The 26116-nt window shown below is 35.9% G+C and overlaps 3 protein-coding genes and 1 non-coding gene across 4 annotated transcripts; 1 reads left to right on the plus strand and 3 right to left on the minus strand.

Moving 5' to 3' along the window:
• The first annotated feature begins 3894 nt into the window (after positions 1 to 3894).
• Positions 3895 to 5716, plus strand: LOC108195309 (GDSL esterase/lipase At1g74460). The gene is made up of 5 exons (XM_017362266.2): positions 3895 to 4257; positions 4409 to 4539; positions 4625 to 4864; positions 4946 to 5201; positions 5353 to 5716. The coding sequence occupies exons 1-5, from the start codon at positions 4023 to 4025 to the stop codon at positions 5592 to 5594; spliced, it is 1104 nt and encodes a 367-aa protein (XP_017217755.1). The 5' UTR covers positions 3895 to 4022; the 3' UTR covers positions 5595 to 5716.
• Positions 5717 to 6253: 537 nt separating this feature from the next.
• On the minus strand, positions 6254 to 6359 carry LOC135148118 (small nucleolar RNA Z279/snoR105/snoR108). Its single transcript, XR_010286011.1, has one exon. It is a non-coding gene; the product is annotated as a small nucleolar RNA Z279/snoR105/snoR108 (small nucleolar RNA).
• Positions 6360 to 6619: 260 nt separating this feature from the next.
• LOC108195450 (uncharacterized) lies at positions 6620 to 7355 on the minus strand. Its single transcript, XM_017362414.2, has 3 exons — positions 7171 to 7355; positions 7022 to 7074; positions 6620 to 6938 (listed from the first exon to the last, which is right to left on the minus strand). The coding sequence occupies exons 1-3, from the start codon at positions 7340 to 7342 to the stop codon at positions 6819 to 6821; spliced, it is 345 nt and encodes a 114-aa protein (XP_017217903.2). The 5' UTR covers positions 7343 to 7355; the 3' UTR covers positions 6620 to 6818.
• A 13768-nt stretch (positions 7356 to 21123) lies between these two features.
• LOC135147732 (uncharacterized) lies at positions 21124 to 24328 on the minus strand. Its single transcript, XM_064081011.1, has 2 exons — positions 22832 to 24328; positions 21124 to 22743 (listed from the first exon to the last, which is right to left on the minus strand). Exons 1-2 carry the CDS (start codon positions 23576 to 23578, stop codon positions 21217 to 21219), a joined length of 2274 nt encoding a protein of 757 aa, XP_063937081.1. The 5' UTR covers positions 23579 to 24328; the 3' UTR covers positions 21124 to 21216.
• Between the last annotated feature and the right edge of the window lie 1788 nt (positions 24329 to 26116).

Below are 26116 nucleotides of genomic sequence, written 5' to 3' on the forward strand. Positions count from 1 at the left end.
TTATGATTCATGTATTTATGCAGCTCGCAAAAAAGTCACTTGTCTTATGAAGTTAATATTTTAACATTATTTTTTAATCTTTTAGCATAAAAAATCCGCAGTAGCAATGTAAATTGAGGATAGCGGGAGATTGGTTCTCCGGGTTCGATTCCCGGCTGCGGAACAATTGTTTTTAGTTTTTTCCTTTCCTTCCTGCTATTGCATTTATTTTGGAATGGCATGCCTAGGGGCAGCAGGTTCCCTAATGCCTGACGCTCGCCAATTTTACTCCCTCTGAATTTCGATTCTCATTAAACAGATATATCACAGTCCGGAGCTACCTAGGGATGGCAACGGGTCGGGTCGGATCGGGTTTCTTAAGATCCAGATCCGATCCATTATATTTCGGGTCGGTTCGGGTTCGGGTCCGGGTCTGGAAAATGAAGATCCAGATCCGATCCGTCGGCTTTTTTCGGGTTTCGGTTCGGGTTCGGATCTAATTCGGGTATTTAAAAAATAAAATTAGATAAAAATAAAAATTATATATATCTATAAAAAAAATGTGATGATTGATTTTTTTAAAATTTAGGAACATAAAAAAGGGTTTTACAAGTTTCGTCTAATACAATAAACACGTGAAACATGTTAACTTAATTGTATACAATCATTCAACTTATCATTTATATTTTATATTTTTATTATATTTAGATTTTTTAATGCACAATAACTGAGAAAAATATTGATGAAATGAATAATAATTCTATATTGGGCATATAAAATTAAGTAAAATGTTAATATTCATACCTAATAATTCATAATATTTCAATATGTATACTTTACATTAAACACATAATATACACAAATATATATATATATATATATATATATATATATATATATATATATATAATATTTTGTATCGGGTTTTATCGGGTTTCGGGTTCGGATCGGGTTTAAATCGGGTTTCGGGTTTCGGGTCGGGTCTCGGTTCGGAATACCTGAGATCCAGATCCAGATCCAAACTCTTTCGGGTCTAAAAATAAGATCCAGATCCAAAAAAATCGGGTTCGGGTAGACCCAATCGGGTCGGAACGGATCGGGTATCCATCGGGTCGGGTAAAACTGTCATCCCTAGAGCTACCTGAAGGTCCTTCACATTATTGCCTACGTTGCCACTATTCCATGCTTCTTTATTGAAATTACTCCCTATGTCCCCTCATTTGTTTACATCGGGTAACGAGTGCTCGGCACGCATTCTTATACTCTAGTAAAACGTAGTTTGATAAATTATTTTGAACTTTTTTTTTCTTCTGAATAAAAATTTGATGGTTATATTTTTATACTAAAAAAATTTAAAAAATAAGTTATATAACTATATTTTATATGCGCATTAAAGTGTGTGTCGAGCAGTGTAAAAAACAGTAAAAAAATGAGAGGGACAGAAGAAGTAGTTTTTAGCCTTTTGAGTTTCTGGACTATAGTCGATGCAGAGTCAATATCTTAAATAAGATTACCTTATTTTTTAATGTTAATATCTTAATATTATATTTTAATCATTTAGCATAAAGAATCCGCAGTAACAATGTCAATCATCAATATACTTATATAAAGGAGAAGCGAGGGGCGTGTAGGTGGCGCTTCTCACATCGCTCCGTTCTATTTTTCTAATTTTCTGAAATTTTTGGATAAAAAATATCAATAATTAGAGCTACTTTTTTTAGTTTCAGATATATTAGAAGCAAGTTCAAGAATCTGATTTTATTTCAGATTATTTATGGAATATAGTAGCTTGAAAGTTTTAATCTGATTTTGTTTCTATATAACTGAAATTTTTGGATAAAAAATATCAAAAATTAGAACTACTTTTTTTAGTTTCGGATATATTAGAAGCAAGTTTCAGGATCTGATTTTGTTTCAGATTATTTATGGAACATAGTAGCTTGAAAGTTTTAATCTGATTTTGTTTCTGTATAAAGGAGAAGCGAGGGGCGTGTAGGTGGCGCCTCTCACATCGCTCTGTTCTATTTTTCTAATTTTCTGAAATTTTCGCAAGTTTCAGAATTTGATTTTGTTTCAGATTATTTATGGAATATAGCAGCTTGAAAGTTTTAATCTGATTTTGTTTCGGGTTATTTAATTATGGAAAAGAGTAACACACAAGTTTTTCTACACTTATAAATACCCATGTAGGTTGTAGCCTTGTAGGGTTTTGGATCATCTAAACACAACCTACTCTCTCTCTATACCACAACCCTACCTCTTTCTGGTGATAATTTTCTTGCTCGATTTCCAACTCGGTGGTGCCGTTCTTCTACAATGATAAGTGAATGCTGTTTATACAGTATTAAATGTTTGGGTTAATTATCAAGTTGGTCACTGAAGTGGGCTTAATGTATCAAATTGGTCACTGAACTCAAAACGGTATCAAGATGGTCACTGAAGTGGCCATAAATATCAAACAAGTCACTTGAAATATAAGTTCAAGCACTAAAAATATTATTTATAAAGTTTTACACATTATTTTTGAATGTTACCAAAACCAAGGAAAAGGTTATGACTTCTAATATTTATGATAATATATTTAGATTTTATCAAGTTTATTTATTGTTTATATTTTATCATATAGTTTTTTTTTGTTTTAATTAAAAATAAATATTAAATAAACTTGATAAAATCTAAATATATTATCATAAATATTAGAAGTCATAACCTTTTCCTTGGTTTTGGTAACATTCAAAAATAATGTGTAAAACTTTATAAATAATATTTTTAGTGCTTGAACTTATATTTCAAGTGACTTGTTTGATATTTATGGCCACTTCAGTGAACATCTTGATACCGTTTTGAGTTCAGTGACCAATTTGATACATTAAGCCCACTTCAGTGACCAACTAGATAATTAACCCTTAAATGTTTATACGAAATAAATGTTGTTTCAAGGAAAAGTAGTTATAGATCATTATGTGGGAATCGACAAATTCAAACACGAGAGAAAAATATAGTCTTGACATGATATTGATGGATGATATCAATAAATTAACTATTAGTGATGTATGTTTGTTGGTTATTCTTTTATAATATTTTCTATTGTTCATCGGACATGTTTGTTGTTGTTAATTTTTTATATGATTTACATTGTACACGGAAAAATATTATTCATCATTATCTGTTTTCTCCGTTCAAGCAACTTTTAAGTGAAGACTGTTCATACAGTATTATTGTTACAAGTAAGGGTAGTTATAGACTGTTATCTCACGGATTTAAGTTAAATGTTTTTGTGCACAATCAATCGAAAAAAAATTGGAGGAAGGTGACAATGTAAAACATGATTACCTTTTTAAAAAAACACAAATAAAATTAAGATTCGTCGTGCTTTAAATTGTTAATTACGTGTAGAAATTTATTTTCATTTTTTTTTACCATGAATTATAGTCCAATTTTAATATTTTATATATTAGTATTAGCATTTTACAAATATTAATATTGAATCATTAATATACTTTTTATAGGCCGCCGCAACGCGCGGTTTCTCAACTAGTTGATGTCAATAGCGATTCCCGGCTGCTGAACAGTTTTTAGTTTTTAAGTTGTAGCAGTTCCAGTAAAGAACATGGGGAGTGCTGATACCACCCACCCTCACCTACAATAAAACTTGTATTCTTTTTGCTTTAAAATTAACAAGTGTAACTGATCAGTTGGCAACTTACCACAACAAACAATCTAACTTTTGTTTTGGTTGCAGTGTAATTCATCTTGATTTTACTGCATGTAAATATATTTTTAAATTTGTTACACAAATTTCTTACATGTGATCAGAAAAAGGCCAAAATCAAAGTTAGCTCCAGTAGGTTAGACTCAGTGGCAGTTGGTTTATCAAACTCTCTGTCTCTTTTTGAGCAATCTCTCATGTTGATCAAGTCCCAACCTCCTCAACATAACATTCACATTTTCTACATGCTTTAAATCCAGCCTTGAATTAGTAACATTCCATATTCAGTTCCTCTATTGGCTAAGCATTTTCGGGTTTTATTAGCAATTTGAGCATGACTTTGATGGTAAAGCTTGCATTTGTTGTGACTTTGTTAGTGATTAGCATTGATGGTTACAATTGCAAAGTTGTGCAGTTCATCTTTGGGGACTCGTTGTCAGATGTCGGTAACAATGACAGACTCTCCAGGAGCCTAGCGAAGGCTAACCTCCCCTGGTATGGCATTGATTTTGGAAATGGCACGCCTAATGGCAGGTTCACTAATGGTCGAACTGTCTCTGATATTATAGGTATGCAATGCACTTGTCCATATTACATAATACATTTATTTTGGTGAAAAGACGTATTACAGGACACACTGGCCTGCCTAGGATTTTCGTAGGAACATAATACATTTATTTTGTAACATTGTGGTTTACATTCAGTTGGTTCTGAATGCAGGGGATAAGATGGGGCTTCCTAGGCCACCGGCTTTTCTTGATCCGTCTTTAACAGAAGACGTGATCCTGGAAAACGGTGTGAATTTTGCCTCTGGAGGTGGGGGAATCCTGAATGAAACCGGTGGTTTATTTGTAAGTTGTTAAAAACAAGATATTTGACTGATATTTCTAAACCGGAGATAAAGAGCCGAATATAGGTAACACAAAATTAATGCAGATACAAAGGTTCTCACTCTACAAGCAAATCGAGCTGTTTCAAGGAACACAGGAATTAATGAAAGCCAAATTGGGGACAGCAGCAGCAGAGAAATTCTTCCAGGAATCGCAATATGTGGTAGCTCTGGGAAGCAACGACTTTATCAATAACTACTTGATGCCTATTTACCGCGATTCATGGACATACAACGATGAAGGCTTCATCGATTATTTAATGGAGACGCTTGGAGCACAGCTAAAGGTAAGCTCAATCTTAAAAACCATATGTTTGTTACACTATAAGTTGAAGCAAATATAAACTTTACAATTTCCATGAATCAAGGTCTTGCATACGCTGGGGGCACGACAGCTGATGGTATTCGGATTAGGACCTATGGGCTGCATTCCGCTTCAGAGAGTTCTGAGTATATCTGGTAACGGTGAATGCCAAGAGAAAACCAATAACTTGGCTCTTGCTTTCAACAAGGCTGCAAGCAATCTTCTCGAAAATTTGTCAAAAAGCCTCCCAAATGCAACCTACAGATTTGGAGACGGTTATGATGTTGTCAACAATGTCATAAAAAATCCTAAAAAATACGGTGTGTCAACTTCTCAACACAAAAAAAAGCTTTAGTTGCACATATTCTTCAAAAGACGTATTACAGGACACCCTGGTCTGCCTAGGATTTAGTTGCACATATTCATTGTCTAAAGACTAAATAGTATTCCTTGCATTTTCTCGTATTGTAGGATTCGACAACTCTGATTCACCATGCTGCTCATTCGGACGAATTAGGCCAGCCCTGACCTGCGTTCCTGCGTCGACATTGTGCAAAGACAGAAGCAAGTATCTGTTCTGGGACGAGTACCACCCGTCAGACAGCGCTAATGAGCTCATTGCTGATGAGATCATTAAAAAGCTTGGGTTTAAACGGGTTAATGAGAACAATGGTCCGTCTCCAGCACCAGCTGATGCTCCATCTACCACCTGAGAATTTTTGTCCACAATTTACGTTTCGACTTCAATGTTTACCTTGTGTGCAAGGAGGGAAGTGGCATGATTTTGTGTGTGTGAATAAGGATTGATTTGTAATGAATTTGGCTTGGCTCACAACTTGCATTAAATATTAATCTTACTCTTTTAGAGGCGACAAGTATTAACATACAACATCGCGCATTTTTTTCAAAAAAAACATCGCGCATCTTACATCTTTTTAACGCGACTATAAATTATTTTTTCTGTTTTTTAATCTTAGGACAAAAATATATCAGTAAAAATTACAAGAAGTCCACCATTTCTAAGAAATAGAAATTAACTAAAAATGGACCTCTATTAAGAACTAACCAATTGAAAAATCAATCGGATTTATAATTCCTCTCATTTCTTTACAATTTTTTTATGTTTCCTCTCATTTCTTTATATATCTTTTTAAAACGAATATAAATATAATTTCATAACTTGTTTAACCTTTTTTATAAAATTTTAGATTGTAAATTTTTATTCAATAGAAAAAAAAAGTTCAAACTAATTTATCAGAATATTAAAATTCATCAAAGTTAAATTCAATTTGAAGTTGAGAAAACGTGGAATATATATAATTTAAAAAGTCAAAAATATAAAAAATTTGTACTAAGCTTCAAAGATGGGGCAGGGATCAGATTGGTTCAATATGAGAGTGCCTATATTGTCGTAACAGGCTTTGGGCTAAGCACCCATAATGCAAAATATGCACTATTCTGACCACTCATCACATCCCAATATCTGCCTGAAGGATCATGCTTTTCACCCAAGCCCAAGTCACCCTTTAATATTGTAGCGCTCTCTCATTTCCACTAATCTTCTCGATGTGGGATATAAACATCTACTCTTTTACACTCAAATTCACAACATTAGACCCTGCAAAAATTTGTCTTCTGTTACAAAACCACAAGTCAAACGGCTAACAAGTTTAACTTGTAAAGACCCGAGCCAAATCAAATCAAACCAAACATACCCGATATATCCTGCTTAGACGAGTGACACAAAAGAAAATGACTAAATATATAGATATCGATTATCCACGGGGTCTCATCATTATCATACAATCTAAACGCTTCCTGATTTTGCCCAGACGTCAAGGTCTGATCTAAATGTTCTAGCAGGCATTACAATGAATTTTGATTATAGCTACCAGTACACATATTTTGCTACACACTAGTGCTTCATCACAAGACATTCAACACTCGATGCAGCCTCCTCTTCTCGGGGTATGCCTGTTGTTAGCTCCGGATCCTGGATAGTCGTTGAGCTCGATGTTCATTCTTCCAATTACACCTCTTTTTTCTCCTTTGTGTACCTGGTTATCATCAAACAGATGATTTCATCAATATCAGAACGTGTCATGAGTCGGAAAATAACTAAATAAGGTGTGTAATGTACCTGATTATCCTCCGAAACAACATGGCCAAGGTCGTGCATAAGACTTCGCGTTCCTGAACACCAAAAATAGAAAAATTAAAGCACTGATCATCATGATCAAGAAAATTAACAAGACCGAAAGATGTCAGAACAGTAATTCAAGTAATTACTTGTGACAGGAACAGCATTCAAGCTGAGAAGCTGAGAAAATGCTAGTAGCACCACCAAAAGCCGAAGAAATCCGCCTCCCATTCTTGTAGCAAACACAGTTTCCTTCATCTGTGACATTTGCTTAAAGCCAAGTAGCCAACTAGTGATCCACTTATATACAGATGCATGCATTTGTTAACAATGTGATCACCTAAAGTCAAAAGGGATTAACAAATTTCGGTGCAATTTACGGAATTAAGTGGAAGACATAATGATGGCTTAAATTAAGTCAATTTGAGAGCAAAAAGATGAACACTATCTTTAAGTGGAAGATGACAGGGGAATGAGGAGTGCAGTTTATACATAAAAGTCAAGTATAGAGTATTACAGTGGGAACTTTAATCTCCAAAATAAGTGAATTAAACCTAAATAATCATCTTAGAAAAGCTTGATTGTAGTATAATGCACTTAGTTGCTACTTTACCAGCAAATTAATGGAATGGTAACAGATTAAAGTCTTGTTGACATACAGGAAATCTGCAATCTTCTTAATGGCTTGGCCTTGAAAACTCCAACACTAGCTAATATCTGATAGTGCTTAGTGACCTAGGACTCCAATTTCATGTTATAAATGCCTAGCTAGCTGATTACTTGGTTCATACTCATTCAACTATGAGAATAGATTATACTAAACGAGGTAGGAGTTGTTAACTTTGGGCTTCTACTGCACTACTAACACATTAAGATTGTCAGGGCAGTTTTCTGGAGTGAAGGAACACCAAAACACCTCAGTCATCGAGGGATGATCCTGAATATAGGTGAACAACACTTGTGTCTAGGGTGTCCAAAAATTTAGGATCACGAAAGAGTACTTATTTTGGTGTTTTTTTTTAGAAAAGGTAATGGTCCACAACAATCTATTACAAGAGCATCTCCAACATTTAAGACATTTTGCTTCAATGTTATTGACTATATTGGCTGACTATAATTTAAAAATAGCATTTTATTACAAATTTCTTACAAAACTGTAGAGGTTCGACAAATTTAGCCATCCATAGGAGGTTGGCTAAAATTATATACAACAGTTAGGTATGGCTGGAGTTGAGTTTATCGAGCTGTTGGCTAAATTTTTTTATTTTTAGTATGCGAGCTCACCTTTTAGCTAAGGGATTTCAAAGGTTGGAGATACTCTAAGCAGCATACATTCATCGGAAAAACCACCCAATGATAACAATAATGAGTGATTTTTCTACTGAAAGATTTAATAGTTATGTGCATTTTTATTAGAAATCTTGAGTTAGTGTCATCCGGCGGAAAAAACCGCTGATAATATGTTACATTATACGTATGTCAGGAACTCACACCCTTTCAAAAAACATGTACTTATTTCTGATAGTTAAGCTCAACCAGAAGTTAGAACATGTGGGTTTCAACATTATTTAAATGTCATTTTGGAACTCAATCTCAAGGGAGTCCTACTCCTTGTTCCAAAAAGTTATGGCTAGACTGTATTTTTTCCTCAATGTGAGGTTTCTAGCACAAATTTAATCAACAAAACTAATAACGAGATAGGATGAGATATTATGATGCAGAGTCTACATAAACTGAAGTCCCACATTATCAGAGTAATGAAAACACCGTGATTATATAATAGGACATACGGCTTCTCGTAAATCGTAGATGTAGTGCAATTTTAAAATCGGGGATGTCATAAAATTTTAAATGTTTTCTGATAATTTTTTCTGGTCTGGTATTCTTTTTCTAATAGGTCCTGCTATAGTGATGATTCCTAACAGTTTTCGGAGGAGTCTATCCCGAAATCTAAGCAGGCAGGTAGTGCGGCAGGGAATGAGCGGGATTGTAATGCTGATTTGGCGGATGTTTCGGGTGATACAGTTGGCAATATTTCAAATTCAAATGTCGAAGGGGGGAATGTGAATTCTTTTAATAATTATGGGCCGGAGGAAGATGAATTAGATGGGCTCAATCTGGAAGAGAGGAAAAGGCGTAGAAGCGAGGCCCATGGGTTTATTTCCACTGGGTTTAACAAGGAGACTGTTCCAATGGAGTCTGTGCTTTCTAATGTTGATTGTACAGAGTCCCACACTCAATTTTTGGCTCAGCTTGCACAGCAAGCTAGCCAGCAGCAATGAATTGGTTAAGCTGGAACTGTCGGGGGCTTGGGAACTCCTGTACAGTTCGTGTTCTTGACGATCTCATCAAGGATCGTAATCCCGCTTTTTTGTTTTTAATTGAAACTTTTTCTTCAGCCGGTAGGATGGAGGAGCTTCGAATAAAATTAGGTTTTGATAATTGCTTCGCTGTTGATTGTGTTGGGCACAGTGGAGGTTTAGCTATTCTTTGGAAGAATAAAGTGCAGTGTAGGGTTTCAGGGTATTCTAGGCACCATATTGACGTGGTGTTGTCGGAAAATAATGTAGATTCTTGGCGCCTCTCGTGTTACTATGGCTTTCCGGATCGTAGTAGAAGGAAAGATGCTTGGGACTTTATTCGCAGATTAGCAAGTCTGTCTGCGCTTCCCTGGTGCATATGGGGAGACTTCAATGACTTATTGTACGTTGATGACAAAAAAGGTAATGTGCCTCACCCTCCAGGTCTCCTTGAAGGGTTTAGAAGAGTGATTGAAGACTGTCATCTCACAGAATTAGACCTGAAAGGTGGCAAATTCACGTGGGAGAGAGGAAGAGGTACCTCTGGTTGGGTTCGAGAACGTTTGGACAGAGCTTTTGCTACAGCTCAATGGTGGTCTAAATTTCCTTTATGTAACCTTAATGTTATTCATACTTCCAGATCAGATCATGACCCCATACAACTAGATTTATTGCGTATCTCAAGGTCTAAAAAAGAGTTCAGATTTAGATTTGAGAATACTTGGCTTCGTGAGCCTTCGTTCATCAAAGATGTCTCTGAAAACTGGGGAGGTTTACCAGCCATTCACTTCCTACCTAAGCTTATGTCTATTTCCTCGTTTATGGCCAGATGGGGGAGGACTTTTTTTCATAAGTTTCGAGAAAAGGTGAAGCAACAAAAAGTTGTTATAGAAAGACTTTTTGATCGTGACGACGCAGATGGGGTGAAGGAATACTTGACGGAGAAAAGCAAGCTGAATGATCTTCTCTTACACGAAGAACTATATTGGAAGCAAAGGGCAAAAATTTTCTGGCTTGCGGAGGGTGATGAGAATACTAAATTTTTCCATGCTAATGCTTCAGCTAGGAAAAGAAGTAATAAGGTCTCGTATCTTATCAATGATCAGGGAGTTCGAGTGGATGATCATGAGGGTATGTGTGACATTGTCAGCAGTTACTTCACCGGGGTATTTGCAGGAGAAATCGGTGATGATTGTACTGATAATGTTACTAGTCCTCGCACTATCACTGCGACTCAAAATGCGAAGCTGACTGAGCAAGTCACGTATGAGGAGTTTACCGAAGCCATAAAGCAAATGCACCCCGACAAAGCATCGGGCCCAGATGGTCTTAATCCGGCTTTCTTTCAGACTTTTTGGTCTATCTTGGGTCGTGAAGTTTTTAATTGTTGTAAAGACTGGCTAGAGGTGAATTCTTTTCCAAGCGAGTTGAATAACACGAATGTGGTTCTTATTCCGAAAAAAGAAAATGCGAGTGCTATGAAAGATCTGAGGCCTATAGCCTTGTGCAATGTGCTTTACAAGATTTTAGCTAAAGTCTTGGCTAATCGCTTAAAAGAAGTCCTTCCTTCAGTCATCTCAGAGAATCAGTCAGCATTTGTGGCAAACAGAAGCATCACGGATAACGTTTTGGTTGCTTTCGAACTTATTCACCATATGAAGAGGAAGAACCGTGGTAATGAAGGAGAGATTGCCCTCAAACTCGATATCAGCAAAGCTTATGATAGGGTCAGTTGGGCTTTTTTGCGAAACCGTATGCGAGCTGTAGGTTTCTGTGAAAAGTGGATTGGTTGGATGATGTTATGCGTGCAAACTGTATCGTATAACTTCTGTTTTAATGGAACTGTGCTTGGACCAGTGATTCCTAAGCGCGGCTTGAGACAAGGGGACCCTCTTTCCCCTTATCTCTTTCTTCTATGTGTGGAAAGTCTTTCTAATATGCTGGATCAAGCTTCTTTAGATGGTCTTATTAGTGGATGTAAGGTCAGCCACTCAGCACCTGTTATCTCGCACCTCCTCTTTGCAGATGACTCTTTTCTATTTTTTAAAGCTTCGATGGAGGAAGTAAGGACAATTAAAGGTCTATTAAACGAGTATGAAAAGTTGTCGGGCCAAGCTGTGAACTATCAGAAATCAGGGGTCTTTTTCAGTGCCAATGTCGGCAGAAGTCTGCAACAGGATCTTTGTGATGTGTTGGGAGTACATAATGGCATTACAGATAGCAACTACCTAGGGCTTCCATCTTTGGTGGGGAGATCGAAGAAGAGAGTGTTTGGTTTTCTGAAGGAAAGAGCTAGCAAGAGAATTCAAAGTTGGCATGGGAAACCTATTTCTCGAGCAGGTAAGACCATCCTAATTCGCAATGTTGCTCAATCAATTCCGTCTTACTGCATGTCCTGCTTTTTGCTTCCTAAAACCATGTGTCAGGAGTTGGAAAGAATGTATAATAATTATTGGTGGAGCTCTGGTACAGGAGGGAGGAGAGGGATTAATTGGCTGTCGTGGAACAATGTTAGTATGTCTAAGCGACAAGGAGGGTTAGGTTTTCGAAACCTACATGGTTTTAACATTGCTTTGTTAGGCAAACATGTGTGGAACTTCCTGCAGAATCCGAATGCTCTTGTTTCTCGCTTGTACAAGGCAAGATACTTTCCATGTTCTAATGTTTTGAAGGCCAAGAAAGGCCAAGACCCCAGCTTTATTTGGTCAGGTTTATGGTCTGCTAAGGAGGCATTATATTCGGGATTCAGGTGGATAGTAGGAGATGGTAATGATATTGTGGCAGTTAAAGATGCTTGGCTGAGGAGGAAAACAGATTTTCGGGTGGAGAATAGTCATGTGTATGAAGGGCGGAGTGAGTTAGTTTCAAGTCTTTTCTATCCCAACTCTAAACTGTGGGATGTTACTAGAGTGCAGCAGCAATTCCTGGAAGAGGATGCTAAAGCAATATTGGCAATTCAGGTTCCTAATGGAGATATTCGAGATAGAGTTGTTTGGGCGCACTCAACTAATGGCGTTTACTCTGCTAAAGCAGGGTACCATTTGTGGCAAGCTCTCAATATTGGCACTAGCAACATCTCTCAACGAGAAGGGTGGGGAAAGATATGGCGTCTGCTTCTTCCTCATAAAATTAAAATCTTTGTATGGCGGTTCTGTAGAAATGTGATTCCAGTACGGCGGAGGCTTAGTAGTAAAGGTGTGTTAGTTCCCTGGATGTGTCCAATGTGTGACAAAGATGTTGAACATATGGCTCATGTTTTCTTCGAGTGCGACTTTGCCATGCAGTGTTGGGACAAGGTCGGGCTTAGATATGATATGAGCACAGTGGAGAGGGTGGAGGAATGGCTTCTCGATAAACTTTCTAGTGCTCCAGATGCAGAAGTGACCTTGGTTTGCATCGTCCTGTGGGGGATATGGTTCTGGAGAAACAAGAAGGTATGGGATAATAAATATGTAACTCCTGGAACTGCTATGGAGGGGAGTCTTAATGTAGTAAAGGAATGGAAGGAGGCGAAGCGAGTGCATATAACTACATCTCAGCATACAGAGAAGCCAAGCCAGAAGAAAGAGTTGAAATGGATCCCTCCCGAGGAAGGTGTTCTTAGAGTTAATGTTGATGCTTCTCTCTTTCCTGGAGCAGATTCATTTTCTCTTGGTATGCTAATTCGAGACCACCATGGTTCTTTTGTAGCAGGAAGAACGATGAAGCTGCCGACCACTGAGTCCGTGTTCGAAGCAGAAGCTATTGGAGTCAAAGAGGCCCTGTCATGGATGGTGAATATGCAGTTGCAGGAGGAAATAGTGCAGGTCGAGACAGACTCTATGTTAACGGCTACTGCCATCAATAGTCAGGTTCTGAACTTATTAGAGGTGGGGGAAGTTATCGGGGAATGCTGCTCAAAGTTACAGAACATGCCGCGTACCTCAGTTAGATTTGTTAGAAAACAAGCAAACAAGGCAGCTCATTTGTTAGCTCGATTTCCTTGTGCTGTTTATGATCATGTTGATTTTACATCTCCTCCAAACTGTTTGTTGGAGACTCTTTTGTTTGATCGTTCGAAGTAATGAAATTTTCCCTTTGTCAAAAAAAAAAAAGAGCAGATTGGACAAAGTAGTTAAGAATTTATCTAAGTTGGATCCTGACCGCTCACATCGACCTCTTCTCTTTTTTTTTTACGAAAAGCGAAAAATTTAATAGAATTATCAGTTACATCAACCGATATTGGATCAACAAATGATCCCAAAACATGAACAATTTTATATCGTGAAAAGTGAGCTCTTATGATATTCACCACCGTGCCATATCTGATACAAGCCTTACGGATTACCCATGTAATTCTCTTCTTTTTAAATCATGCTAAACGGTTCTTGTATATAATAATATCTTATATTTCAAACTAAAATAAAACAATTAATTTTCATCTCATCAAAAGTTTCTTGTATATACTCCCTCCGTCCCATTTTAACTGCTTTTGACTTTTTTACACGTATTTTAAGGTGTTAAAAAAATCACATCTAAACATAATTATTCTTTATAAAATTTATATCAAATAAAAGTTCAGAATCTAAACTTTTATTTGATATAAGAATTAAATTTTTTAATTGAGTGTAGATATTATTTTTTTGCACCTCAATATACGTGTTAAAAAGTCAAACATCAGTTAAAATGGGACAGAGGGAGTAATATCTTATATTTCAAACTAAAATAAAACAATTAATTTTCATCTCATCAAAAGTGAAAATAATGGAGTGTCTGATGTAAAATTAGGTAGTAAATATAAATCTATATTAAAGAACAACGAAATATTTGAGATTTAAAAAATTATAAATAATTATCAAAGACATGAGGCTGTTTTAATTGATTAAAGTACATTATTCCATTTATCACCTCACATTAGAAAAATTCTATCGATTCTAGGTTGCTCTGCTCTTTTATACGCGGATTATGGCCTCTGTGGAATCTTGGTCATCTGATTTTGATTAGTTAAATAAATTAGTTAATTAACACTTATCTGGTCGGTTAATCTTGTCATTCAACATCTGTATTATTCATCCACCATATATGTTAAAAAATTTAATAAGTTAAACCAACTTTTCAAAATAAATGACAAAATGTCCGTATCACAAGTTACTCGTCCTTCGATTAATTTATACTCATTTATACGTGTCAATCGACCATCCTATTTGCTATAATTCAATTGAAAAGTTAATTTATCTTGAATTAAATAAGTTCACTAACGAAGAATATATTGACAAATTCACAAGTACAAGTATATCCAATTAGACAAAATGAAAAGGCGGATAGATAAAAAGTTAAAGGAAAAGGCGTTAAGCCCAACCGAAAGGAAAAAACGTTAAGGCTACAGTTGAAAACACGTGACAATATTTAATTAAAATTTTCAATATACAATATGTATCTCAAGGAAATATTATTAGTAAATAACTTAGGTTGAGATAAATATTTGTTCTTTCGAATTTTTTTTAATTTCTTATGATTATTTTATTTGAATCGAGAATACATCTACTTTGTATGTAGCAATTCTAAAAATCCGCAAATATATGCCGGAGCTGTTTTACTTAACGAAGTACTTATTATTTATATGTGACTACTTGTGTATAAGAAATTATTTATAAGTGAAAAATAATATTTAATATATTTATTTGAATAATTTTTTTGGTATTTGCAATTTATGGTGTATGGAAGTTATTAATATAATACTAAAATTTTATATATAATTTTTTAAGAAGATTTTAAAAATTATAAAATTAAAAAATCCAAATTATTAGATTCTGACATGTAAATTAGAAATTGAATTCAAAACTTTTTACGTAAAACATCATAATATTAATAGTTTGGCTAGTTTGTGTCCATGACACATGTTAAGTATTAAAATATATCGATTTGTTGTATTTTGATTGATGTGATTGTTGTTAATGTATGAAGTATATCATTATTAAAAAAGTAAACCAATAAAAACAAGATAAATTTATCAATTTTATATTTACCGTGTGCTATGAGTACATCATAGAAAAAGCATATTAGTACGTGTTTAAAAGACAAAGACCTTGTTTGGAAGTTGGAAGTTAGAAGTTTGGGTCAAAATTAGAGGTTTGAGGCGTTTTAAAGGTTTGACCACCAGAATCTGCTAAAATTAATGTTCGATAGTTACCAGATTCAATTAGAGGTTTAGATCCAAAAAGCTAATCTTGAAAAAATATTTTGAAGAGGTTTTTGGGTTAGAAATTTTGATTTGTGTCAGAAAAAACTGATCAATCAGCTATTTATTAAATAGTTTGCTGAGAAACATTTAATTCAATCCGTTAGTCAAAACATCAGTTTCTAATCAAAATATTTAATTTAATCAGCTAACCGCTAATTCAAAAATAGGGTGAAAAGCATTTTCACTCAAAGGCAAAAGCATTTTCACTCATTTAAATAAGTTATCGAAAGACGGCTCCCTCTCATTTCTAACCACTCTATTCAACCACTTTTCAAAACTAACCAGTTTTTTTTCGAGCTTTCAAAACTAACCGGTCTAAATGAGGCGAGAAAGAGCGACCCGAACGAAAACGATTTCTCCAACAGGGGTCGCGCTTTGAAAAAGCGACCCAAGCTTGAAAATCCCCCCTTGGGTCGCGTTTTCAAAGAGCTACCCAAGCTTGAAAATCCCCCCTTGGGGTCGCATTTTCAAAGAGCTACCCAAGCTCTTTGATATGTGCCCCATTTCTTTGAAACAACCCTAATTATAATATAATAATTTTTTTTTAAATAATATAATATTTTTATAATATTATATTATATAATGATATAATATAAAAAAATCATAAAATTCGTATACATTATTTGTGATATATTTTTTTAAAAAATAAAATCATTAATCGGATAATTCTTATACATTATTTGTGATATTATATTTTATATTATTATATTATGTAATGATATAATATAATATTATAGATTGTAATATTATATTTTTTAATTAAATTTAATTCGGAAATATTTTTTCCTTTATCTAATTTTTACCTAATGTTTTTTTATTTACCTAATATTTATAGTTTATTAATTATTTATCTAATATTTAAAGTTTTATTTACCTAATATTAAAATGTGATGCAGAGAATTATTTTTTGAGGAGTGTGCAAATAATTTTGATTGTATGGTCACATCTAAGGCAGTAGGTTTTTTAGCTTTTTATTACAAAACATTGATTTAACGCGACCCAAACCAAAAAAATATTCCAGTAAGGGTCGCGCTTTGAAAGAGCGACCCAAACATAAATATATAAGTATGGGTCGCGCTTTCAAAGAGCGACCCATATGGGTTGTTTTTTAAAAAAAAAATCAAAAATCAGAAAATATTATTTCAAAGGGCGACCCATATTATTTATATTATAATATTTTATAATATAATTTATATAATGATATAATATAAAAATATTTTATATTATATAGTGATATATATATATATATTTATATATTTAATTCAAGTTTTAGTAAGTATTTATATTATAATATTTTATAATATTATTTATATAATGATATAATATAAAAATATTTTATATTATATAGTGATACATTATTTGTGATATTATATTTTATATTATTATATTATGTAATGATATAATATAATATTATAGATTGTCATATTTAAATATTTAAGCTCATATAGATTGTACTTAAAAGGTAATTCGCATTACATAAACTTAAACGAAACAGAAGCATTACATAAACTGAAAGGAAATTACATATGATTAAAATGAGAACATGACATAAGTTCTCAATCCTGAGTGAGGTCCACAATATAGTCGGAATCATATCCTTCATCATCATCTTCATCGTCCTCAGCGTGAGCATCATCGTCTCCACCATCATCAGCAACACCGCCTTCCACTTCATCTTCATCGACCCACGGGGTAGACATTTGCACTCGACGGCACTGATAAGTTACATTGTCCACATCTCCCCACTCGGCCCAAAATCTGGCTTCCTGACTTCCCTCGAGTTTAGCCTGCAGTGCGGCGCACTCTTCATCGATTTTAGCCGCATAATACCTCCTGCGAGAATCACCAAATGGGATATCCATCTCACCCATCTCACGATGGCGTTGAAAATAGAGTTTGTGAACTTCAGGGAATTTTCTGTTATGGATATCATCTTCCGCCTCCGTCATCACCCAATCTTTGCCCCTTCTAATCCTCCTATAAACATACCTGCAAATATAACGGAAGAGTTTGTTCCACTTTTTCACGTTCTTTTGATGTTCAACCTCGAGACGTCTCTCTTCTCTCGTCTCCTCTATCATTTTCTTGATGTCAAAGTCAGTGCGCATCCGTCCCAACGGTGGCCGAGTTTTCTTTTGTTGCACGACCGGTGGTGCCTTGCTTTTAGGAGCTGGTTTAGGTTGGTTGCTTCGGTTGTTGCGCATCCCTCCCAACACAAGCTCCGGCTGTCTCCTATCTTGTTGCTGTTTGAGGCGTTTTTCGCAGCCGGGGGTCATTGGTGCTTTCCCCTTATCCATTGGTGCCTTGCCCTTATCCATTTTCAGCTTAAGTGATGAGTGAATTTTGTGTTTGTTTAGTTGCTTGTATGTGTATCAACCATAATGAAGACCTATTTATAGGCGAATGGATTATTGTTTAGCTGAATATATTTAAAGGACTTGTCAATTTTTGAATTGACAAGTCCTTTAAATGAGCTGAATCTTTTCTTTCAATGCATGCTATGGTTTGGCAGTATGAAAACGTGGGTCTAATCTATAAAGTGAGAAACTTTGTATAGTCTAATCTTTACAGTGAGGCACTTTACTTTTGCAGAACCTTTACTTTATGACCTACTGTACACCATGTGACCCTCTGCATTATCAGATACTACTTTTGCAGAACCTTTACTTTATGACCTACTGTACACCATGTGACCCTCTGCATTATCAGATACTACTGTTGATCATGTGAATATCAGCATTATGAGATACAACTGTTGATCATGTGAATATGAGCATTATTTCGTTGCAATGTTATGCTGTGCCTATAAATAGGTTCACATACAATATTGTCAATGCACTCACAACCATAGAACTCGCACAAGAAATAGTTCAACATAAATCATGAGTTACACACCAGGTGATCTGTTTGTTGCCATGGGTAGGAAATGGTGGTGTGAGGATGAGTTTAGGTACTCTTTAAATCCTAATTTACGCTACTCCCCTCAGTCGATTACCACCATGTTGGATGAGTGGACGTGGCGTGTGCGTTCGCTTGAAGTGTGCAGGGAACGTTGTGCACTAGCTGGGATTCCAATTCCTAAACAAAAGGCTCGTACTATGCCTCGAGAGACGCCGCAGGAGATGGAGGTCGCCCTATTCAGAGCGAGAGAAGAGGAGAATCGCATGCATCTGCGTCTGCAGCGTCAGAGCCTATACGATGATGCTAGGATGTTTCGGGAAGCAGGGGACTGGTTTAAGGAACAACAATACCTTGCACTGGTCACCAGTCCGGATTATTATTCTGATAGTGTAATGTCGTCCGAGGACGAATAAGTGGTCGTAGTACCATCGTGTTTGTTATCTACCTTTCAGTCTAAGTTGGTTTTCTTGTTCTTTAAATGTTGTGTTGTTAAATTTGTCGCAATTTGGTTTGAAGCACTTGTAATGACATATTTTCAAGTTAATGTCACGGATTTAATTGTTGTACATTTATCTATCGTGCTTTAGTGCCTGATGTAGTCATTTTAGCAGTATACGCCTGTATTGAATTTCCCTTGTCATTTCAAAAATGTAAATATGAGTTGTCTTCTCACCACTTTAAACAAAATAAAGACAACACTGCAAAAGAAGACTGCAAAGAAACAACACTGCAGCAGAGAGTTGTTATTTCAAACTTTTAAAAATGTCAGGCTTATTACTGTACACATGTGAACCATATCTTCCATCAAAATACGCATGCATTTAAAGAAATCAAAGCATGCATTTAATGAATACAGTTGGATTTCAATTTTTGCCTAACAATAATTCGTTGGCGACCTGTCTTATAAATAGGTCCTCCAGTCTGTCTTCTACACATACATTGAACTCAGTTTCCACATTTGAACTACGAAAAAACATCACTTCAACTGCACCAAGATGGAAAAGGGTAAAATGCCAATGTCCCCTGGCTACGAAAAACGCCTGGAACAGCAACAACATAGAAGACAATAACCAGAGCTATTGTTGGGAGGGATGCGCAGCAACCAAAACAACCAACGACCTGCAGTAGCTCCTAAAAGCAAACCACCACAGACGTTGAAGATCAAGCGGGATCATGCGTACTATTTGCAACGCAAGTTCTCTACTAGGAGAGCCCGAAACGGCAAAGATTGGGTGCCGACAGAGCAGGAGGTTGAGGACGAGGGGAGACGTTATCCTGAAGTTGATAAACTTTTAGAAGACAGACTTCGTCCGTTGGATAAAGTAGTTTCTGATGCTCGCTACAATCGATACATGGCTGGAATTAAGCAAGAATGCGATGCATTGCAGGCTAAACTTGATGCACGTGATGAAGCTGATTATTGGGCAATTTGGGGAGATGTTGACGCTGTGGATGATGAAGATGATTATGAAGAGTATGGTTCCGACTATATTGTGGACATCACCAAGGATTGAGAACTTAAGTTATGTTCTCATTTTAATCATATGTAATTTCGTTTTAGTTTATGTAATGCTTCTGTTTCTTTTAAGTTTATTTATTGCTTTAACACCATTACATTAAATTAATTAACGAAAATGGATTAACAACAATAAAAAACAAGGACTGAAAAGAAAAATACAGATTAACAATAAAAACTAGATCATGCACTGAAGCACAATATGTCATTACATGTGCTTTAAACCAAATTGCGACAAATTTAACGACACAACATTTAAATCACGAGAAAAGCCACAAACAATGCGATCATTAAACAAAGTAATCCTACTACGGAAGTCAATGCCTTATGCATTTTCCTGCTTCTCTCCAGGATAATTGCATTCTCGAGTTCTTGCACCCTTGTCTCACAAGCGTGAAGAGTGGCCTGTAGATGTAGACGCTCATCATTCAATCGAGTAATTATAGCATCATCCTCCAAAGGCTCATCATCAATCCATTTGAAATAATAACAGCTATTTGCCTGCAGTTAAATATTTTACAGTTTTAAGCACAAAGAATGTAAACATATGCTGTATATTCCAAAACTTTACTTACAATTGGAGAACCGCAGCAGTAAAATCTCTGAGCCATCATCTCATCATTCCAACAAGTTCGTATTTTAGCCCTCAAACCACAATTACAGAAGTGGTTGCTTGATGCAACGAGAGAGCTTGAAGACAATGATATCATCGGAATTGTAACAAAATGATGTGTTTTATGTGTTTGTTTGGTTGAATGTATGTGTATTAACCACATAATGAAGGCCTATTTATAGGCCAATGGAGTATTGTTCAGGTAAATATATTTCCGGATATGATAATAATTTTGGAATTGACAAGTCCTTTAACTGAGCAGAATCTTTTCTTTACATGCTTGCTATGGTTTGCCAGTGTGTAGTCTAATCTATACAGCCTTTCTTTTCACAGCACCTTTACTTTATTATATATTGTCCTTTAACTGAGCAGAATCTTTTCTTTACAGCCTTTCTTTTGCCAGTGTGTAATATCTTGTCCCGAATGCTTCTGTTTCCTTTAAGTTTATTTATTGCTTCAACACCATTACATTAAATTAATTAACAAAATTGGATTAACAATAAAAAACGAAAGAAAAATACAGAGTAACAATAAAAATCAAGGACTGAAAAGGAAAATACAGATTAACAATTAAAAACAAGGACTGAAAAGGAAAATACATATTAACAATTAAAAACAAGGACTAAAAAGAAAATGGCAATTAAATTACACAGTAGGGTCAACATTGTACAATGGACACCTTCTACTACGTCTAGTGTGTCCTTCTTGCTTGCAGCGGCCACATTTGTGACTTGTACGGGAACTGTCCATCTCCGTGCGTATTCTGACGGATTGACCCCTTTCTCCTCGTTTACGCTTTCTCTTTCGCAAGGCCTCGTTCGGTACCACAGTTCCAAACATTCTCCATTGCACTGGCAAATCAATATCCCAATACCCAGTTGCTGGTAATGGATATATCATTGGCTCCCACAATTTCAACAAAGTAGAGTTGTAGTGGAAGGGGCCAATCCACTGTTTCCAGTTTAAGTGATTGTGGTTGCAAGCAGCAATCAAATGTGAACACGGTAGGCGGTGGCAAGCCCATTTCCCGCAAGTGCATGTACGCTGAGTTATGTCAACCACCTGCGTGTTCCCGCCCTTATTGCACCCTTTTACCATGTACCTTTGCGTCTTTACGGAGAACAAACCGGTTCCTCTATTAAATGTCTCGACCCGGTGTGTGTTAGCTTTGGCTGCAATCTTCTCCAACTTATTTCTCGTCCTTAGACAAAGTTCATGACCCTCCCCAATGCCCTCAAGCACTGCGTTCCTCTCCTTATTGACCGTCCTAACAGTTTTATAAAACATGAATTCAATCATTGCGGTCACAGGTAGGTGCCGAGCCACGCGCACGTTACCATTAAAGCTCTCCGTGATGTTTGTGGTAGCTTGGCCGAAACGAGCGTGGCCTGTGTCATGACAAATAGTCCAGAGGGCTGGACTTATCCCTAGCAACCACCTCAAGCCTTGAGGCGAAAGCTCTCCAATCTTCTTCATGTAGGCATCATATTTCCTAATCTGTGGCGTATTGCCGGCTAGCCACATGTACATTTTAAGGTCCTTTCCCGGGAATGCCTTGGAGAAGTTGCTCCTAACATGATGGAGGCAGAATCTGTGATAGCCCATCGGCGGGGTAAAACCACTCGCTTCGTCATTCATTGCAGCAAGGATCCCCGTCGCACGGTCAGATATAATACAAACCCCCAATCTATCTCGGCATACATGTCTACGTAAAAGACGTAGAAACCAAGACCAATTTTCAGTTGTTTCCTCATCAACAAGGGCGAAGCATATGGGATATTGGTGGTTATTAGAGTCGACTCCCACCGCGACCAGCAATTTCCCATTATACTTTCCCTTAAGAAATGTACCATCAATGGAAATAACTGGCCGTGCATACTGCCAACCATCAATCATTGCTTTTAGGCACCAAAATGCACGAACAAATGTCGATGTACCCCTCTCTTTATGATGTGGAACAACCTCAACCACAACTATGCTTCCGACATTTGTACTGGCCATGACATTAAGAAACCGAGGGAGCTCGTTGTAGGTTGTCTTCCAGCTTCCATAAACGCTTTCCATGGCGGCCATCTTCCCCCTCCATGCTTTCAAGTAACTAACCAAATGGTGGTACTCATCATTGACCATTGTGATGATGTTGCTTACCTTCAATTGAGGGGTCTGGGAGATCTGTTGAAACAAAATATATTAACATTAACGATGAATAATAAACGATAATATTTAGACATATAATGATATCCAAGGTTGTAGGACTTACGTAGGGAGCAACCACATAGCCAATCATTTTTGCTGAAATTTTGCGGTGGTCCTGCGTGGGTCTATCCAGTAGGCATGTGTGAATCTCTGGACATTTAGTTATTTGAAAAAGGCCGTGGGACTTCTTCTTCGCGGCCCTTAGCTTCCACTTGCAGTTTGAAACCACACATTTAACTTTGTAGACTTGCGTGGAGCTTTTCTCCACGATGAAATTTCGATCTGTACTTATGTGTGCATGTTTCACAGCAACTATGAGCACTTCCTTGGTAGCAAATAGAGCTCCTTCGGTCAACTCATCGGTGGCGGGATCAAACCCGAGTGACATAACTGCGTCCTCGTTGGACACAATCACAGGCTCGTAATCCTGGGATCCAAACCATGCAGCTCTAGGTTCATGAATAGACAATGCCTGTGTTTGCAAGTGCATGTTTCCCTCTCTTTCTTCATCGGAATCAACCTCCGAAAAATCTTCACTTTCCGGAACATCCTCCTGTGATAGATTCCACTCCGAATCGTCACTGCTGCTTATGGCTCTTTCCGAGCCATACTCTTCATCATCCTCCTCGTTCTCCAGTGCAAGAGCTATAGCTGCACCTCTTTTCGGGGTTTGACGAGCCGGTGATGACTGTCTACCACTCAAATCGTCCTCGTCCACAACCTCTTCAACAACAAAACGACCTGTATTACTCGAGCCACCACCATACTCTCCAATCGTCCCGTAGTTGTAGCCGCTAGACCACCCTTGCATGCCCTGGTTTTGTCCATAGTTTCCCCCATAATCGCCTCCAAAACTCCCACCGTAGTTTTCAACATAATTTGAAACTTGGCCACCTGCAGCAGTTTGTCCGGTTTGTCCATAGTTCCCCCATACTCGCCTCCATAGTGTTGGCTGGGTTGAGCAATACTCTCGGCCTCGATAAACAATGATACGTCTCCACCCAAGTGAAATCTCTCGGGGATACTTAACATCCTACGAACATCGTCGTCCGATTTAACAGACTTCACAAAGAACCCCGAAACGAGGTTACTAACCCCGATTCGAGGATATTTCACACTAAGCTTGACATCCCAATGATGCCTACTTATATGCATCAACCCGAACACCATATCTCGTAGTTCTTCAAGTGAGCTGCTCAATTTCACATACATCATTTCTTTCGGATCTAAGGTGTAGAGAACATCGTTATCTTGTTTTATGATTTCACCTCCCCAGAAGAAATTAACGTTTACGTATCCGTCCATCTTTGTTTTTGAAGTGTGTGTTTTTTTATGATTTTCGTGTTCGGCTAGGATTTTCTCACAAGGCAGATTGATAATATGAGGGAGAGTTTGTAGTGTTTGTTTTTCTGATTTGGTTTTGGTGCATAATGAAGAACACAAAATGCTGCTTATAAGGACACAATTCAAAAGAAAACACTGTGCTTGAACAGTGGATGCATTTGCTTTCTTCACTTAATGGATTTGCAGAATCGTCCTCTCACCAAAAAAGTCATTCTTTCAGCAGTAAAAACATGCATGAATAGTGGATGCATTTGATTTTTCCAAATAATGGATTTGCAGAATCGTCCTCTCACAAAAGAAGTTATCTTTCAGCAGTGAAAACAGGCTTGAATATTTGATGCAGATTGCTTTCTCTACTTAATGGATTTGCAGAAAAACGTCCTCTCAGCAAAAAAGTTAATATTTGAGCAGTAACAACAGGCTGGCTTATTGAATTATTGAATGATTTCAATGAAGTTGGCAGCTTTGTCCAGTGTTAAATCAATGTTTTGTAATAAAAAGCTAAAAAACCTACTGCCTTAGATGTGACCATACAATCAAAATTATTTGCACACTCCTCAAAAAATAATTATCTGCATCACATTTTAATATTAGGTAAATAAAACTTTAAATATTAGATAAATAATTAATAAACTATAAATATTAGGTAAATAAAAAAATATTAGGTAAAAATTAGATAAAGGAAAAAATATTTCCGAATTAAATTAAATTAAAAAATATAATATTACAATCTATAATATTATATTATATCATTACATAATATAATAATATAAAATATAATATCACAAATAATGTATCACTATATAATATAAAATATTTTTATATTATATCATTATATAAATTATATTATAAAATATTATAATATAAATAATATGGGTCGCCCTTTGAAATAATATTCTAAATGGTGTGAAAAAATTTAATTTATAAATAATAAATTAAAATTGTATGTATCATGCCAATGTAGTGTTTGTTTTTCTGATTTGGTTTTGGTGCATAATGAAGAACACAAAATGCTGCTTATAAGGACACAATTCAAAAGAAAACACTGTGCTTGAACAGTGGATGCATTTGCTTTCTTCACTTAATGGATTTGCAGAATCGTCCTCTCACCAAAAAAGTCATTCTTTCAGCAGTAAAAACATGCATCAATAGTGGATGCATTTGATTTTTCCAAATAATGGATTTGCAGAATCGTCCTCTCACAAAAGAAGTTATCTTTCAGCAGTGAAAACAGGCTTGAATATTTGATGCAGATTGCTTTCTCTACTTAATGGATTTGCAGAAAAACGTCCTCTCAGCAAAAAAATGAATATTTGAGCAGTAACAACAGGCTGGCTTATTGAATTATTGAATGATTTCAATGAAGTTGACAGCTTTGTCCAGTGTTAAATCAATGTTTTGTAATAAAAAGCTAAAAAACCTACTGCCTTAGATGTGACCATACAATCAAAATTATTTGCACACTCCTCAAAAAATAATTCTCTGCATCACATTTTAATATTAGGTAAATAAAACTTTAAATATTAGATAAATAATTAATAAACTATAAATATTAGGTAAATAAATAAACATTAGGTAAAAATTAGATAAAGGAAAAAATATTTCCGAATTAAATTAAATTAAAAAATATAATATCACAATCTATAATATTATATTATATCATTACATAATATAATAATATAAAATATAATATCACAAATAATGTATAAGAATTATCCGATTAATGATTTTATTTTTAAAAAAAATATATCACAAATAATGTATAAGAATTTTATGATTTTTTTATATTATATCATTATATAATATAATATTATAAAAATATTATATTATTTAAAAAAAAATTATTATATTATAATTAGGGTTGTTTCAAAGAAATGGGGCACATATCAAAGAGCTTGGGTAGCTCTTTGAAAATGCGACCCCAAGGGGGGATTTTCAAGCTTGGGTAGCTCTTTGAAAACGCGACCCAAGGGGGGATTTTCAAGCTTGGGTCGCTTTTTCAAAG

Source organism: Daucus carota, chromosome 7 (genome assembly GCF_001625215.2).
Source record: "Daucus carota subsp. sativus chromosome 7, DH1 v3.0, whole genome shotgun sequence".
Classification (NCBI taxonomy): Eukaryota; Viridiplantae; Streptophyta; class Magnoliopsida; order Apiales; family Apiaceae; genus Daucus; species Daucus carota.